Source organism: Ranitomeya variabilis, chromosome 5 (genome assembly GCF_051348905.1).
Source record: "Ranitomeya variabilis isolate aRanVar5 chromosome 5, aRanVar5.hap1, whole genome shotgun sequence".
In the NCBI taxonomy this organism is placed as follows: Eukaryota; Metazoa; Chordata; class Amphibia; order Anura; family Dendrobatidae; genus Ranitomeya; species Ranitomeya variabilis.
This window is the reverse complement of record NC_135236.1, coordinates 688793310-688812736: the sequence shown is the minus strand read 5'-3', so window position 1 is coordinate 688812736 and position 19427 is coordinate 688793310. Positions and strand designations below refer to the sequence as shown.

The 19427-nt window shown below is 48.2% G+C and overlaps 1 protein-coding gene across 1 annotated transcript in view; it reads left to right on the top strand.

Moving 5' to 3' along the window:
- The window catches only part of PIK3C2G (phosphatidylinositol-4-phosphate 3-kinase catalytic subunit type 2 gamma), a 215001-nt gene that overhangs the window by 41570 nt on the left and 154004 nt on the right, over positions 1-19427 (top strand). The window contains exons 3-5 of the mRNA XM_077267271.1: positions 9274-10171; positions 10319-10401; positions 10477-10631. Of these exons, the coding sequence (XP_077123386.1) occupies positions 9290-10171; positions 10319-10401; positions 10477-10631 (1120 nt within the window). The 5' untranslated portion in view covers positions 9274-9289. The remainder of the gene's footprint in view (positions 1-9273; positions 10172-10318; positions 10402-10476; positions 10632-19427) is intronic.

Here is a 19427-nt window from a genome sequence, read left to right as displayed (position 1 = left end):
TAAACAGCGCCTGTTGAGTGTGGGTGCTAGGTACAAACGTGTGGCTGACAGTAGGCGTGTGCCAGGTCCGGACCTGAGTGTGGATGACTGGGTGTGGTTATCCACAAAAAACATAAGACTCAAGATACCATCCCTTAAATTGGGTCCACGGTTTATTGGTCCATTTAGGGTCACCGCCGTCATTAACCCAGTAGCGTACTGACTGGAGCTCCCTACGGTGTATAAAATACACAACGTGTTCCACAGGTCTCTTCTTAAGAAGGTGGTGGGTTCTGTGGACGCGGCGCCTATGCCACCTCCAGTCTTGGTGGATGGTAACCTAGAATTTGAAGTCTCCAGGGTGGTTGACTCTCGTGTGGTGCGCCGCACTTTACAATATTTGGTACACTGGCGTGGTTATGGGCCTGAGGAGAGGTCCTGGGTACCAGCCTCGGACATTCATGCGGATCGGCTGGTCAGGTGTTTTCATCGTCGCCATCCGGACAAGCCGGGTCCTGTAAGCCGTGAGGGCCCTGGGGTCCCTCGTAGAAGGTGGGGTACTGTCATGTCGGACACTGTCCAGACCAGGTCGTCTGACAGACAGCGGTAATTCCGCATTTGAACACTGTTTGCTCATTGGCGTCGGCTAGTTTTCGTCTGGCTGCTCCGGGGTTAATTTATCTGATCCTCGGAGTGGAAGCTGGGCCATGCCCATTTCCTTTAAATGGTTCTCCTGATCTTTGGGCATCGCCGATTATAGCTTCTGTCTTATCCGTAGTTATCTCGGTCCGGAGTGGAGAGCTGGTTGTTGGAGATTCGTTGCTGGTGGTGTATTTTCCTTTGTCTTATTTACTCCTTCCTATATTTGTATTTATTTTGCCCTGCACCTTTATAGTGTATTCCTGATTGACTGCAGTGTGGTGTATATTTTCCTTTATCCTTGTTTGTTATAACTGTGGGTATTGGTCTATTGCATTCACAGGGTGGTGGGTGGAGGCGTTCAGTCTAGGGCTGGATCAGGAGTCAGGGTGAGGGTGGAGGCCTGGACATGCACACCTTCAGTGTAAACTTCAGGTAGAGGGTCAGACAGGGTTTCCCTAGTCTGAGGGAAATTGCAGGGGCCCGGGTTATTAGCTCTCACCCTCCTTGTATCCCCGTGACACAGAGGAGAGGGAGAGATTAAAAATTGTAGTTAGGTGAGTTGTGACGACTGGAGAGAGAGACTGAAGGAGGTGTGAGTGAATGGGGTCGGTGGTGTATGTAGTCGGACGAGAAGAGGAGAGGATCTTGGAGACTTCTTCTGTGATGGGATCAAATGTGGAGAGTGAGCCAGGGGAGATGCAGGGAGGGATGGGAGTCATTGCACTTGGTGTCTGGGAGCGGATTTCCTGACGGATATTGTCTATTTTCTCTATAAAGTGGGAAGCCAGGTCATCAGCACAAATGTCTGTGATAGGATCTTGTGCTTTTGGCCTGAGGAGGGAGTGAAAGGTGTTAAAAAGTTTCTTGGGGTTGTTGGATAGTGAGGAGATCAGGGTGGTGTAGTAGGACTGTTTGGCGAGGTGAAGGGCAGAGTTATAGGTCCTTAACATAAATTTGAAGTGTGTGTGAAGTCTTCTGGGGTGCGAGTTTTCCTTCATAAGCGTTCAGCACACCTAGAGCATCGCTGGAGAAATCAGGTTTGCGATGTAAGCGAGGACTGTTTCACTCTGTGTTTGGAGGTTCTGAGGGTGAGGGGAGCTACTTGGTCTAGGGTGCTTCTAAGAGTGTCATTGTAGTGATGTACAGCCAGATCAGGACATGAAAAAGAAGAGATTGGGGACAACGATGAGTGTAGGGAGTCTGAAAGTGTATGAGGGTTAATGGCATGTAGATTTCTGAATGTGTGGTAGGTAGGAGAGTGCTTAATGGGGATGTTGAAGTCTCCCAGGAGAAGGGTTGGGAGTTCTGAGGACATGGAGTGCGGCAGCCAGGCAGAGAAATGGTCCAGGAAGTTGGTGGGTGAGCCTGGGGGCCGGTATATGACTGCTACTCTGAGGGAGAGGGGATGATAGAGCCTGATGGTGTGGACCTCAAAAGAAGGGAATGAGAGTGATGGAACTGGGGGTATAACCTGGAACGTGCATTGTGGGGACAAGAGTATGCCCACTCCACCACCAGGTCTGTTTGTGGGTCTTGGGGAATAGGAGAATTGTAAGCCACCATGGGAAATGGCAGCAGGGGAGACAGTGTCAGAGTCCTGGATCCAGGTTTAAGTGAGGGCCAACAGATTCAGAAAGTTGTTCAGAAAGTTGTTGTGCAGGAAAGGAAGCTTGTTACATACAGACCGTGGATTCCAAAGGGCACAATTGAAAGAGAGAGATAAGGGAATGCAAGTAATATTAATAAGGTTAGTATGGTTTTGATATGAGGTAGGGTAGCGGTTGAGGATGGGGGACCGGGGTTGGGGGAGATGTCCCCCGAAATCAGTAGGAGTAGGAAGATAAAAAGCAAGTAGTTTTTGGAAGTGTATGAAGTTTTTTTGTGCAGTGTGTTTGGGCAAGATGGGCTGAGGGTTTTCAGGAAGGTGAGAAGTGCATGGGAGCTGTACATGGGAGAGGGAAGGAGAGAGGAGCTGATGTATATGAGTAGTGGTGGAGGGGGGATTGGGCGGTGAATGTGGATTGCAAGGGAACATAGGAGGATAGGAATAAAGCACATGGATAGAAGGGAGAGTAGAGAGTGGGTTACCTGACTCCTGCCCTGACTAACTGCCATGGAATAACTGCTGTTTTACGACGCTTATCTTCGTGACGCTTTCCTTCTGGGATGCTTGCGTGCACCCCGACATGCGTGCACCCCTAAGGATGTTTCTAAATTTATAGTCCAGACTGCTGGGTCAGAAGAGATGGATTGTGGGACCAGGGTGGGGATAATTTGGCAGCTGGGGCCAGCACACCAGGGGGTGGTTAAATTATCAAACACATTGTGGCTGACAACATCTATATGCTATAACACCTTGAACAAGATATCTAGAGTGACCACAGTCATGGATATACATCAAACAGTGAGTAAAACGTACAATGCAACAAATGAATTATACCAATCATTAAGCAGGCACATTAAAATATGTTGCTAGATGCTAGAGTGGCAGATGACAGACAGCAGACAGCAAGCAGAGGGAGTTTATACCATTATAGTCTATTGCAGCAGATGAGACAGCTATCAGAGGTAGGAAGTTGCACCATTTGAATGTATTGCAGGAGACAGCAAGCAGAGGGAATTTATACCTGTGTGAAGAGAGAAGATGGATGTTAGTTCTGTGCCATGGAATAACTGCTGTATCACCACGCTTATCTTCGTGACGCTTTCCTTCTGGGACGCTTGCGTGCACCCCCACATGCGATATACAGTATAATTACAGTATACAGTACGATACGATTACGATATACACTACGATTGCAAATAAAATGGGATTAAAGTTGAAAAGAACACTTACATTATGTCATATCACCTCATGGCTGACCGTGTGCTGTGGGGGAAGGGCGAGCATATATCCAGATGCATCACCTCTGTATAGCAGCTAGACCCTGGACAAAAAACACACTCACAACTCAGCAGGGTTAAGAAATGCCCTCTCGTCGTTATATCACTGAGTGGGCTAAGTTATGAAATGCACTCCTCTTTTCTCAGAGGTATGACAAACCATTTTTTGACATGGCTCACTGTATGAACCTCGTATACGGACTACACAATGATCAGGAGGTGCACCACATTGGAGGAATTAATTTAAATGTAAACACAGCATAGTAACATGACCCACTTATGGAGAAACCCGCTCCTTGCACTCGTTGGGTTTAGCTTCTAGGGATTTCAGGGAGTTATAGATCTCTCGATGGACTTCCGGAATATATAATCCTTATATCTCTAACCCTGATCGGTGCCCATAAATACAACTTTAAAATAACAATAGAATCCCATGCTTTATGAACCAGTTTTAACCAGTATCAGGAGGGAGGGGGGAATGAGTAGTGCAGGGAGAGCCTGTCTGTCGCAGCTCAAAGCTATAAAAATTCTTGAGAGAGGGGGAACTAATGGGTTTAAGATTACACTCGCAGACACAGGAAACTGCAGCTGAGATCTCTGTATATGTAATTCAAGAAGTCAGAACTTCTTCCTATTTCCTGACACATATTATAACGTATGTACAACAGAACAAATACCTACTGGTCCCACTGCCTTACGTCCATGGAGGCAGGCGACCAGAGGGTCCCATTGCTGGCACCCATAAACGTAACTATGGGGCTCAGGCAACCGGTGGGTCCAAATCCTGACTACCCCAAAAGTATCCATGGATTTGCGATGGTCAATGGAGCAGATCTGCATTCTTTCTGCTAGTGCTTTGGTCCCCTAAGCAGGCACCCTGTAGAATGACAAATCTATGTACCTCGTGATGGAACCATGATGTCTTGGCTGCTGTCCTGTAGAGAGTCTATTGTTCTTTGGATGTCTGGATTTATTGGATGTCTGGAGGTATCTATGATTTTAATACTTAACAAATGTTCTTCAAGTCAGCATTCACAGGTAAAGGGGAAGAATAGTGAGGAAATCAACTCGCAATGTTTGATTATGTTATCTGTTTGCAGAGTTTTTCCTCTTCTGTTTTGCAAGTCAACAAACTGGCTGGCCTGGACAATTTGTAATCAGCATATCAGCAGACATCACTAGTCATCCAGGATAACAACGCAATATGGTACAGCAAATGTCAATTTACAAGTCAATATTACAGGCTTATACGAACAGAAGTCTGTCTTTTCTTGGCCAACCCCAAAGAAACACATATATTCCAGTCAACATATAGATAACATTTGTTTCCTCCTGGCTTGCTGAAAATATACATCTGGCAAATTAAGATACAATGCTAGGTCTTCACAATTGCTATGGGACACCAATTCTCAATGCGTGACGGATCCTTACCCTTTGACAAAATGTTGAAAGCTGACCTTCTTAATGATCTCGGCAGAGTGCCCGAGAAGAGACACTCATTAAACACCTGAGTCAAGAGGGAGAACAAGGAGTCCTTAAAGGTCTTAAAGAACTAGGATATTAAGCCATCTGTACATGGCGATTTTTTGGGCCTGAGCCCATTGATCACCAGTCTCACTTCCTCTTCTTTGATTGCTTCTGTCAAACAGCCCAGCGAGAGGTCAGATATCCCATTACGATCCAGTTCCCTCCAGCACAAGAGGTGCGAGTAGTATGAAATGACAACTTCCAAGATTCCTGATCTGGACCTTCTCAGGGATCTCATACTATCTATCAGCCCCGTAACTATCTTACTATTCACTGACATCTTGCAGCTTCTGTAAGGTCGGGTGAGTAGTACTTCCCATAGTCCCTCTCAAAAAGCAAACTTTCACACCTAACGTACTGACACCTCTTCAGCAAGGACTTCACACCAAAGATCTCCTTGCCGCTACCTCCAGTCGATACAAGATGCTCGAGTTTCCTCCTCAGGCTTTGATACAGGTTCAGGCTTCTGAGGTTCGAGAGTTGCCGGAAGAATCTCACCACCCAGTGTTTGAACATCTCCCACCACTCTGAGTTAGTGTTACTTAGGCCCAGTAGCGGTACCTGGCTCTGAAGAAATTCCTCAAGGGACCATCTTCCAGCTTGTTCCTCAAGCAGTGACAAATTCAGCTTCCAATAACCTCTTCCCATCCGAGGAGTCTCTAATGTTCAGAGAACACATAATCAAACAGTGATCGGAGAACTCCACCTCTACAACCGATAATGGGGAGGAGACGGCCTCCTCCTTCAAATAAAACCTGTCTATCCTAGACCTGCACTGACTACCTCTAAAAAAAGGTGAATCCCATGTGGCCTGTGTTGTGCCGGATGTGGACATCCACCAGGCGTGCCTCACTTACTATCCTGTTTAGCACAATGCAATTGTAAGCCAGCCGCTCCCCGTAACCTCCCCTATCACAGGATCTCGTGACATTGTTGAAATCCCCTTAAAGACCACCTTCTAACTTAAAAATACCAAAAGTTTGATCTTCATGAAAAGACATTTGTGGTTCCACTTGGACTTTGGATCATATATGCTAATGAGCTGAATCTCCTGTCCCCCCATAGAGACATCTAGGATCAGACATCTCCCCATTTCTAATTCGATTAATCATCTGCATTCAACCGCAGAAGTCATAAAAAGGACCGCCACCCGCTATACGGCTCGGCTGCAAGAGACCAGTAGGAGAGCCCATGCCTCAGCTCCGGCCTTGCTTTTTGCATGGTTGATAGGCCAATCAACCTGGTATCCTGCAAAAACAAAATGTCGGCATCAAGTTGAAAATGAAAGGCCGTGTACCTTGCCGCTTCTGTCTTTATGCTGGAAAAATTAATGGTTGCCAGCGTCAACGGGGTGAGTGCCGCCATCATGATTGATTGAATTAGATAGCCTTTTTCTTCCCACCCCCAACAGTTTCACCCTCTTCGTCTGACAATGATGAGCTTTTAGTGCCCTTAAGATAAACAGACTCATCCATTCTCTCCTTACATACAATCTGGCCCTTGTCTGGTGGTCCTGAGTTACTTCCTCCCAGAGGGCCTTTTATTTGTCCCCTGAGAAGAAGACCCAGCGACCTCCTGAGCCTCAACAACCTTGTCTGCAACCTCTGGGTCCCCATTCTCTCCCTCTGGAGGGGAGTCCAGGATGGCCCAGGATCGGTTAGAGAGATCCACAAGAGGGGAGGTGGCTGGACCTTCCAATGACACCTGGATCAGGGCTAGAGAGTCACAGGGGTCGCACTCCAAGTAGGAGGCTCGAGACCCGGATCTGTATCGTCCAACCCAGGTGATGTTCACACAGGAAAGTGACTCGTTACTGGTCAAAACGGTCACCTTCCTGACTGAGTTCTGGCAGGATATCGCAACAGGGAAGAAACCCTGCCATTCGGGGCGACCCCGAGCCAGCTCATGGCGAGACCAGAAAAGCTCAAGGCCCTCCGGTCTCACGAAGCTGAGATCGAAGTAGGAGGTCCCATAGGGATGGATCAAGGCGAAGATGTCATATGCCACGAAGCCCATCCCCAGCAGGAGCTCAGCAACCTTTGACCGATCAGGACAGGCATCCTTGCTTACCCACTGGAGACGGGCCACGTTCCTACGGTTACTCCTCTGCCCCGGTGTCGGCAGAGACCAGACAGTCTCTGCCCCTCTATCTCGGAAGGCGGAAAGACCGTGTCTCTCTATCCAGAAAGACAGATCAACCTCCCTCCCCTCTACATTGATGGAACTCTCCCCTCTCCTCAGGGCGTCCAGGAAGCGCTGTTGCAAGTCACCATTCTCAGGGTCACCAGACAAGGGCGCACTACTACCCCCAGCAGTGACAGCTGCTGAATAGCTTGGGGCTGAAGCCCCCGCCACCGCTGGGGGGGCAGCGGGACCACCACCTGCTTCCCCTCCACCAACACCAGTAATGCTCTCCTCATTCACTCCACCACTACTCCCATCATTTGCAACATCACTACTCCCACCATTCACTCCACCACTACTCCCACCATTCACTCCACCACTACTCCCATCATTCCCCTCACCACTTCCCATCACTTTATTACCAGTATTCTCACCACCATTTGTCCCAGTGTTCTCTGCACCTTCCACAGTAACATCCATTCCTTCCTCACTTGTGTCTGGCTTCTCTGTACTCACACCTGCTGGACCGGGGGAGGGGTGCAGAACCACACCCGTTTTCCCTTGATTGGTGCTCTGTTGTGTCTCTGGAGCTCCTTGCCCCCCTACTGCAGCAGTTTGTATTTTATTATTCTGGGCCTGCTGCTTGTTAGGGGGCGCCGCCTGCCCCGCACCCACAGACTTCGGGGTCCCGGTGTTACATTTGGGTGCTGGAGCACTCTGTCCTCCCGTCGCAGCAGGGCGCCCAGTGTTCCCTGCAGATGATTTTTCCTGCTTTTTTTTCTTTTTGGACACGCTGCTCCCCTGTCGCAGCTGCGTGCCTCTTCTCTGTTGAGGCGCACCGCGCCCCTGTCACAACAGTGCGCCCCCCTTTCGCCGCACCATGTTCCTCGGACCTGCCCCCCACAGCCCCGGCGTCGGCCGGCTCAGCCGTAGTGAGCAGGGATGGAGTCTGCCCACACCGTTCCCCTTTCGCAACGGCATGGACATCCCCCTCGCCCCCCTCAGCCCCGGTGATAACCGGCTTAGCCGCAGAGGGCAGGGAGGGAAACTCCTCGGGGTCCCCTATGTCCGGCGCCGTGAGTACCTCCACAGCCTCGGCCCCTGCACTGTTCCCTGCACAGACGGCAGCACCGCCGGACGTCCTCCTCCTCTCCCCACCTTGCCTATGCCCCGGACCCACTGCAGAGCCCGTGCCTTTAGGTTTGGTGGGGAGGGAGTACTAGATTGTAGTCTCCTGCCCCTGGTGGTGGCTGATCCCAGAGAGCAGTAGCCTCCGCAGCTGTCGCTCGCAGTGATATCTGATCTCTGGGCATCTGATGTTCCTATAATAAGCCATACAGAGGCGTCCAAGCGGCGGTGGCAGAGGAGAGTTAACGTCCAGCGTTGGAGGACAGTTAACAAATGGCGGCGGAGGAGAGGTAACGAGCGACAGCTCCGGGGTCACACGACACCACAATCCCCGCATAGAACAATAACTTTACATGGCGCCAGCACGTTCCACAGAGCAGTACACACATAAAGTACGATCCGCACCCACCTCCCCCGAATACTGGGTCCACGGGGCGAGCCCATAATCCTGCCACCTGCAGACACTCAGACTCTTGTAGACTGGTGTGTGATGTCGCCCTCGCTGCAGCTTTCTGTGTGTTCTGAGCTGAGCTCTCACATTATGGTTTAAATATAGAGAAAACAGCGGCTGCACCTGACACCACTGACAGATCAACCCTGAGGGCGAGCGCTCCACTGCCACCACCCCCATGTCATACACTCTGCTGTTACATCGCGTCTTATCCTCCAGTCACCTCCAGAGCTGCACTCACTATTCTGCTGTTACATTGTGTCTTCTCCTCCAGTCACCTCCAGAGCTGCACTCACTATTCTGCTGTTACATTGCGTCTTATCCTCCAGTCACCCCTAGAGCTGCACTCACTATTCTGCTGTTACATCGCGTCTTATCCTCCAGTCACCTCCAGAGCTGCACTCACTATTCTGCTGTTACATTGCGTCTTATCCTCCAGTCACCTCCAGAGTTGTGGCTGGTGTCTATAGTGATGGGGGAGGGGCATGTGATATTTTATTTTGGTCCTTGTAACTCCTCCTTGTTTCTGTCTTTTGCAGATTTTTTGCTCTATTTATGGATCAGCCAATAAACATCGGTTTTTCAGATCATGTGATGAACATCTGTTCAGTGGCTGAAGCCCCACAATTCCCTGCTCCTCCTGGTTTTCATCATGTGCCTGTGAATTTTTTAAATGAACCCGTTCCACCTAGGATGTATGGCACCACCCCTTCTGAGTTGTATGGCTCTGATGTGCATGGCCCCTCCCCTGCTGAGGTGTATGGCCCCTCCCCTCCTCAAACGTATGGCACCACCCCTTCTGAGTTGTATGGCTCTGATGTTTATGGCCCCTCCCCTGCTGAGGTGTATGGCCCATCCCCTGCAGATGTATATGGGCTCTCCTCTGCGGGGGTGTATGGTCCCTCCCTTCCTGAGGTGTATGGTTCCTTCTGTCCTGATTTGTATGGCCGCTCCCCTGCTGACATGTATGACCCCGCCCCTGCTGATGTATATGACCCTGCCCCTGCTGAGGTATATGGCCCCACCCCTGCTGAGCTATATGACCCTGCCCCTTCTGCTTCCTCGCTTATCTCGGTGGTGCCAGCTCCTTACGGGTTCATCACTGATAACTGGGTGGAGGAGCGGTTGTCGTGGTTTCCCCGGCCGCCATCTTTACGTGGTGAGGACACTGCTGAGGATGCGGCACCGGTCACTGGAGGCTACTGGATTGGTTTTGAGAATTGCGGGGACCTGAGCGATCCGGGCGTCCATCACATCCACAGTATCGGGGAGCACGGCCCGGCCAGGAGTGACACGTGGAGCCGTGGGAGGAGCCACACAATGGATGCCACCGCCTGGCCAGGAGAGGGGCCGTACACAGACCCCAGTGCCACGAGACGACGCTCCTTGTATGACGCTCACATGGGTGCAGCACACAGACGCGGTCAGGAGCCTCTGGTCAGTGCCAGGGAAAACACTGCTCGCTCTGGGGTTGCCATGGTAAGAGTGCAGAGTGCATGATCACATGTTACCATGGCAACTTCAGAGCAACTTAGAAGTATGGCGGTGCCGGTCATGTGACCCCTCTTTCTTTTGTTTCCTCAGACGACTGACTGGAGAATAAAGCTGCGGGAGGCTCCAGGGCGGCGGGAGCCCGAGGTCGCTGCGTTCTGTGATGCCGTCTGCCGGTACGTCTGTGTGTAAAGTTCTGGGGCGGAGTTCTCGCAGTCACGTGACAGTTGTTTCCCCGCCCTCTCTTCCAGCGTAAGGCAGGGGTTCCCCGCCTCTGACCGATCCTCCAACTCCGGGAGAATCTGGAGCGCGGCTGTTCCCTTCCCAGAAAATGTCAGCGACTCCGAGGTCGAGATCTCCATCACCGGCGCTGAACTCCACCCTGCGCTGCACATTGTCCAGAGAGGTGAGAGCGGCATGTGGGGGAGCTCTGCAGACGGGGGTGCTACGCTGTGTGTGTATATTTATCATCAGCGTCTATGCTCTATATGCGCTGTAACATACAAACATAGTCTGTTGTGAATTTGGATTCTGGGCTCCCCCGGTGGCCGCTTGTGGTATTGGACTTGTCATCCTCTTTCCTGTTTCACCTGGTTCCATCAGTAGTGGGTGTCGCTATTTAAGCTCATTTCTCTGGTGGTTTCTTGCCGGTCAACAATGTTATCTGATGCCTCTCAGTGCTTGTTCCTGCTTCTAGACAACTACTAGATAAGTTGGACTTTTGTCCATGTTTCGTTTTGCCTATTTGTTCCAGTTCACAGCTGAAGTTTTGTTACTGTGTCTGGAAAGCTCTCGTTGATCAGGGATTGCTACTCTGGCGTTATGAGTTAATGCCAGAGTTTAAGGTAATCTCTGGATGGTGTTTTATTAGTGTTTTTCTGCTGACCATGAAAGTATACTATCTGTCTTCTGCTATCTAGTAAGCGGACCTCAAATTTGCTAAGACTATTTTCCTGCTGCGTTTGTTGTTTCATCTGAACTCACCGTCATTATATGTGGGGGGCTACTGTCTTCTTTGGAATATTTCTCTAGAGGTGAGCCAGGTCTTATATTTCCCTCTGCTAGCTATTTAGGTCTTAGGCCAGAGCTGGGCATCTAGCGATAAATAGGAAATGCTACCTGGCTATTTCTAGTTGCGCGGCAGGCTTAGTTCATGGTCAGTATAGTTCCATCTTCCGAGAGCTTGTCCCTCTATAGGCTTGCTATGATCTCTGCCTGCAGAGATCACGACAGTTTGACCGGCCAAGTGTTAAAGACCCAGGTTGAGAAAGGAGAGTTATAAGAAGTCTGCTGGAATTTTTTTTTTTTTTTTTTTTTTTTTCCTCCAGTTTGCCTTGCTGCAGTCTTTTTTCTCTCTCTCCTCCTAATCTCTGTATGACTCTGTGTGCACCTGACAATAATGGATCTTCAGAGTGTAACTGCGGGTTTGAATAATCTCATCACGAAAGTACAAAATTTACAAGATTTTGTGGTACATGCTCCGGTATCTGAGCCGAGAATTCCTTTGCCGGAGTTCTTCACAGGGAATAGAGCTAGCTTCCAGAATTTCCGAAATAATTGTAAGCTTTATTTGTCCCTGAAGTCTCGTTCAGCTGGAGACCCTGCTCAGCAGGTTAGGATTGTGATTTCCTTGCTCAGGGGTGACCCTCAAGATTGGGCCTTCTCATTGCCAGCAGGGGATCCTGCGTTGCGCGATGTGGATGCGTTTTTTCTGGCCTTGGGCTTGCTTTATGAGGAACCTCATTTGGAACTTCAGGCAGAAAAAACTTTGATGGCACTATCTCAGGGGCAAGACGAAGCTGAAGTTTACTGCCAAAAATTCCGTAAATGGTCTGTGCTTACTCAGTGGAATGAGTGCGCCTTGGCGGCAACTTTCAGAGAAGGTCTCTCTGATGCCGTTAAGGATGTTATGGTGGGGTTCCCTGTGCCTGCAGGTCTGAATGAGTCCATGACAATGGCTATTCAGATTGATAGGCGTCTGCGGGAGCGCAAACCGGTGCACCATCTGGCGGTGTCTATGGAAAAGACGCCAGAAAGTATGCAGTGTGATAGAATTCTGTCCAGGAGCGAGCGACAGAATTTTAGACGGAAGAATGGATTGTGCTTCTATTGTGGGGATTCTACTCATGTTATATCAGCATGCTCTAGGCGTACAAAGAAGCTTGATAAGTCTGTTTCCATTGGCACCATTCAGTCTAAGTTTATTTTGTCTGTAACCCTGATTTGCTCTTTGTCATCCATTGCCACGGACGCCTATGTTGACTCTGGCGCCGCTCTGAGTCTTATGGATTGGTCCTTTGCCAATCGTTGTGGTTTTGATTTAGAGCCTTTGGAGACTCTTATTCCTCTGAAGGGGATTGACTCCACCCCATTGGCTAATAATAAACCACAATACTGGACACAAGTAACCATGCGTATCAATCCGGATCACCAGGAGATTATTCGTTTCCTGGTGCTGTATAATTTACATGACGATTTGGTACTGGGATTGCCATGGTTGCAGTCTCACAATCCAGTCTTGGACTGGAGAGCAATGTCTGTGTTGAGCTGGGGATGTAAGGGTATTCATGGGGACTTCCCTTTGGTTTCTATTTCGTCGTCCATTCCCTCTGAAGTCCCTGAGTTCCTCTCTGATTATCAAGACGTCTTTGACGAACCCAAGCTTGGGTCGTTACCTCCGCACCGTGAGTGCGATTGTGCCATAGATTTGATACCGGGTTGCAAATATCCAAAGGGTCGTTTGTTTAATCTGTCTGTGCCGGAACATGCTGCTATGCGGGAATATATAAAGGAGTCTTTGGAAAAGGGACATATTCGTCCATCTTCTTCTCCCTTGGGAGCTGGGTTTTTCTTTGTCTCAAAAAAGGACGGCTCTTTGAGACCATGTATTGATTATCGGCTTCTGAATAAGATCACTGTTAAGTATCAATACCCATTGCCATTGCTTACTGATTTGTTTGCTCGTATAGAGGGTGCTAAGTGGTTCTCTAAAATTGATCTTCGTGGGGCGTATAATTTGGTGCGGATCAGGCAGGGGGATGAGTGGAAGACCGCATTTAATACGCCCGAGGGCCACTTTGAGTATTTGGTCATGCCTTTTGGTCTTTCTAATGCCCCTTCAGTTTTCCAGTCTTTTATGCATGATATTTTCCGCGATTTTCTGGATAAATTTATGATAATATATCTGGATGATATTCTGATTTTTTCTGATGACTGGGACTCTCATGTCCAGCAGGTCAGGAGAGTTTTTCAGGTTCTGCGGTCTAATTCTTTATGTGTGAAGGGGTCTAAGTGCGTTTTTGGGGTCCAGAAAATTTCCTTTTTGGGGTATATTTTTTCTCCCTCTTCCATTGAGATGGATCCCGTCAAGGTGCAAGCTATTTGTGACTGGACTCAGCCCTCCTCTCTTAAGGGTCTTCAGAGATTTTTGGGCTTTGCCAACTTTTACCGCCGATTTATTGCTGGTTTTTCGGATGTCGTTAAACCACTGACTGATTTGACCAGACAAGGCGCTGATGTTGCTAATTGGTCCCCTCATGCTGTAGAGGCCTTTCAGGAGCTTAAGCACCGTTTTGCCTCTGCCCCTGTGTTGCGTCAGCCTGATGTGAATCTGCCTTTTCAGGTTGAGGTTGACGCTTCGGAGATCGGAGCTGGGGCAGTGTTGTCGCAGAAAGGTTCCGACTGCTCCGTCATTAGGCCTTGTGCCTTCTTTTCTCGCAAATTTTCGCCCGCAGAGCGGAATTATGATGTTGGGAATCGGGAGCTTTTGGCCATGAAGTGGGCGTTTGAGGAGTGGCGCCATTGGCTAGAGGGGGCTAAGCATCAGGTGGTGGTATTGACTGACCACAAAAATTTGATTTATCTTGAGACTGCCAGGCGCCTGAATCCTAGACAGGCGCGCTGGTCTTTATTTTTTTCTCGCTTTAATTTTGTGGTGTCATACCTACCGGGTTCTAAGAATGTTAAGGCAGATGCCCTTTCTAGGAGTTTTGACCCGGACTCTCCTGGTAATTCTGAACCCACAGGTATCCTTAGGGAGGGAGTAATTTTGTCGGCCGTTTCTCCTGATCTGCGGCGGTCCTTGCAAGAGTTTCAGGCGGATAGACCGGATCGTTGTCCGCCTGATAGACTGTTTGTTCCGGATGATTGGACCAGTAGAGTCATCTCTGAGGTACATTCTTCTGCATTGGCAGGTCATCCCGGAATTTTTGGTACCAGGGATTTGGTGGCAAGATCCTTCTGGTGGCCTTCCCTGTCACGAGATGTGCGAGTCTTTGTGCAGTCATGTGACATTTGTGCTCGGGCCAAGTCTTGTAGTTCTCGGGCTAGCGGACTGCTGTTGCCCTTGCCTATTCCTAAGAGGCCTTGGACACACATCTCGATGGATTTTATTTCAGATCTGCCTGTTTCCCAGAAGATGTCTGTCATCTGGGTGGTCTGTGACCGTTTCTCTAAAATGGTCCATTTGGTTCCTCTGCCCAAGTTGCCTTCTTCTTCTGAGTTGGTTCCTCTGTTTTTTCAGAATGTTGTCCGATTGCACGGTATTCCTGAGAATATTGTTTCTGACAGAGGTACCCAATTTGTGTCTAGATTTTGGCGGGCATTCTGTGCTAGGATGGGCATAGATTTGTCTTTTTCATCTGCTTTTCACCCTCAGACTAATGGCCAGACCGAGCGGACTAATCAGACCCTGGAGACATATCTGAGGTGTTTTGTCTCTGCTGACCAGGATGATTGGGTTGCTTTTTTGCCATTGGCAGAGTTCGCCCTCAATAATCGGGCCAGCTCTTCCACCTTGGTGTCCCCGTTTTTCTGTAATTCGGGGTTTCACCCTCGATTTTCCTCCGGTCAGGTGGAATCCTCGGATTGTCCTGGAGTGGATGCGGTGGTGGAGAGATTGCATCACATCTGGGGGCAGGTTATGGACAATTTGAAGTTGTCCCAGGAGAAGACTCAGCGTTTTGCCAACCGTCATCGTCGTGTTGGTTCTCGGCTTTGTGTTGGAGATTTGGTGTGGTTGTCTTCTCGTTTTGTCCCTATGAGGGTCTCTTCTCCTAAGTTTAAACCTCGGTTCATCGGCCCTTATAGAATATTGGAGATTCTTAATCCTGTTTCTTTCCGTTTGGACCTCCCTGCGTCCTTTTCCATTCATAACGTTTTTCATCGGTCGTTATTGCGCAGGTATGAGGTACCTGTTGTACCTTCAGTTGAGCCTCCTGCTCCGGTGTTGGTTGAGGGTGAATTGGAGTACGTTGTGGAGAAAATTTTGGACTCTCGTGTTTCCAGACGGAGACTCCAGTATCTGGTCAACTGGAAGGGTTACGGCCAGGAGGATAATTCTTGGGTCAATGCATCTGATGTTCATGCTTCTGATCTTGTTCGTGCCTTCCATAGGGCTCATCCTGGTCGCCCTGGTGGATCTGGTGAGGGTTCGGTGCCCCCTCCTTGAGGGGGGGGTACTGTTGTGAATTTGGATTCTGGGCTCCCCCGGTGGCCGCTTGTGGTATTGGACTTGTCATCCTCTTTCCTGTTTCACCTGGTTCCATCAGTAGTGGGTGTCGCTATTTAAGCTCATTTCTCTGGTGGTTTCTTGCCGGTCAACAATGTTATCTGATGCCTCTCAGTGCTTGTTCCTGCTTCTAGACAACTACTAGATAAGTTGGACTTTTGTCCATGTTTCGTTTTGCCTATTTGTTCCAGTTCACAGCTGAAGTTTTGTTACTGTGTCTGGAAAGCTCTCGTTGATCAGGGATTGCTACTCTGGCGTTATGAGTTAATGCCAGAGTTTAAGGTAATCTCTGGATGGTGTTTTATTAGTGTTTTTCTGCTGACCATGAAAGTATACTATCTGTCTTCTGCTATCTAGTAAGCGGACCTCAAATTTGCTAAGACTATTTTCCTGCTGCGTTTGTTGTTTCATCTGAACTCACCGTCATTATATGTGGGGGGCTACTGTCTTCTTTGGAATATTTCTCTAGAGGTGAGCCAGGTCTTATATTTCCCTCTGCTAGCTATTTAGGTCTTAGGCCAGAGCTGGGCATCTAGCGATAAATAGGAAATGCTACCTGGCTATTTCTAGTTGCGCGGCAGGCTTAGTTCATGGTCAGTATAGTTCCATCTTCCGAGAGCTTGTCCCTCTATAGGCTTGCTATGATCTCTGCCTGCAGAGATCACGACAATAGTCTAAGTTCATGCACACACCTTCTGCCCTTTGTATACAGACACTCACTGTCTGCCCTCCATATACACGCACCCACTGTCTACTCTCCGAATACATGCACACACTGCTCTCCGCATACATGCACACACTGTCTGCTCTCCGCATACATGCCCCCACTGTCTGCCCTCCTAATACATGCACACAATCTGTCCTCCGTATACACACAACCACTGTCTGCCCTCCGTATACACGCACCCACTGTCTGCCCTCCAAATACATGCACACACTGTCTGCTCTCCGCATACATGCACACAATCTGCCCTCCGTATACATGCACCCACTGTCTACCCTCCGAATACATGCACACACTGTCTGCTCTCCGCATACATGCCCCCACTGTCTGCCCTCCAAATACATGCACACAATCTGCCCTCCGTATACACGCAACCACTGTCTACCCTCCGAATACATGCACACTGTCTGCTCTCCGCATACATGCACACACTGTCTGCTCTCCACATACATGCCCCCACTGTCTGCCCTCCAAATACATTCACACAATCTGCCCTCCGTAAACACGCACCCACTGTCTACCCTCCGAATACAAGCACACAATGTCTGCCCTCCGTATTCAGGCACCCACTGTCTGCCCACCAAATACATGCCCACACTGTCTGCTCTCCAAGTACATGCACACACAGTCTGCTCTCTGCATACAAGCACCCACTGTCTGACCTCCATATACATGCACTCACTGTCTGCCCTCCGTATACACGCACCCACTGTCTGCCTTTCATATACACGCACCCACTGTCTGCCCTCCGTATACACACACACTGTCTGCCCTCAGGATACACACACTGCCTGCCCTCCGAATACACGCACACATTGTCTGCCCTCCGAATACATGCACACACTATCTGCCCTCCGTATACCTGCACACACCGTCTACCCTCCGAATACATGCACACACTGTCTGCCCTCAGTATTCACTCACAAAGCGTCTGCGCTCTGTATACATGCGCACAGCATCTGACCTCCGAAAACATGCACACTCCATCTGCCCTCAGTATACACTCCCACACCGTCTACCCTCTGTATACACTCGCACATCGTCTGCCCCCACATAGACGTGCGCACCATGTGCCCTCCGCATAGACATGTGCACGTCTCCCTCCACATAGACATGCGCAGTGATATACACGGTGTAGTATAGTGGTAGTGTATATAGTAGTGATATACACGGTGTAGTATAGTGGTAGTGTATATAGTAGTGATATACACGGTGTAGTATAGTGGTAGTGTATATAGTAGTGATATACACGGTGTAGTATAGTGGTAGTGTATATAGTAGTGATATACATGGTGTAGTATAGTGGTAGTATATATAGTAGTGATATACATGGTGTAGTATAGTGGTAGTGTATATAGTAGTGATATACATGGTGTAGTATAGTGGTAGTGTATATAGTAGTGATATACACGGTGTAGTATAGTGGTAGTGTATATAGTAGTGATATACACGGTGTAGTATAGTGGTAGTGTATATAGTAGTGATATACATGGTGTAGTATAGTGGTAGTGTATATATAGTAGTAATATACATGGTGTAATATAGTGGTAGTGTATATAGTAGTGATATACATGGTGTAGTATAGTGGTAGTGTATATATAGTAGTGATATACACGGTGTAGTATAGTGGTAGTGTATATATAGTAGTAATATACATGGTGTAGTATAGTGGTGGTGTAGTATAGTGGTAGTGTATATAGTAGTGATATACATGGTGTAGTATAGTGGTAGTATATATAGTAGTGATATACATGGTGTAGTATAGTGGTAGTGTATATAGTAGTGATATACATGGTGTAGTATAGTGGTAGTGTATATAGTAGTGATATACACGGTGTAGTATAGTGGTAGTGTATATAGTAGTGATATACACGGTGTAGTATAGTGGTAGTGTATATAGTAGTGATATACATGGTGTAGTATAGTGGTAGTGTATATATAGTAGTAATATACATGGTGTAATATAGTGGTAGTGTATATAGTAGTGATATACATGGTGTAGTATAGTGGTAGTGTATATATAGTAGTGATATACACGGTGTAGTATAGTGGTAGTGTATATATAGTAGTAATATACATGGTGTAGTATAGTGGTAGTGTATATAGTAGTGATATACATGGTGTAGTATAGTGGTAGTGTATATAGTAGTGATATACACGGTGTAGTATAGTGGTAGTGTATATAGTAGTGATATACATGGTGTAGTATAGTGGTAGTGTATATATAGTAGTGATATACATGGTGTAGTATAGTGGTAGTGTATATAGTAGTGATATACACGGTGTAGTATAGTGGTAGTGTATATATAGTAGTAATATACATGGTGTAGTATAGTGGTAGTGTATATAGTAGTGATATACATGGTGTAGTATAGTGGTAGTGTATATAGTAGTGATATACACGGTGTAGTATAATGGTAGTGTATATATAGTAGTAATATACATGGTGTAGTATAGTGGTAGTGTATATATAGTAGTGATATACATGGTGTAGTATAGTGGTAGTGTATATAGTAGTGATATACACGGTGTAGTATAGTGGTAGTGTATATAGTAGTGATATACACGGTGTAGTATAGTGGTAGTGTATATAGTAGTGATATACATGGTGTAGTATAGTGGTAGTGTATATAGTAGTGATATACAAAGATTCAAAGAAGCTTTATTGGCAGGACCAAATACACATCAGTTTTGCCAAAGCAAGTGTATAAAGGCAATAGGGATAGGGACTGTGGAGATGTTGGGTAGGAGCTGTAGGGGAGGTGGATGGGGGCAGATCCAGGGTGGGGGCTATAGTCCATGGCATAGGGGAGGTGGATGGGGGCAGATCCAGGGTGGGGGCTATAGTCCATGGCATAGGGGAGGTGGATGGGGGCAGATCCAGGGTGGGGGCTATAGTCCATGGCATAGGGGAGGTGGATGGGGGCAGATCCAGGGTGGGGGCTATAGTCCATGGCATAGGGAAGGTG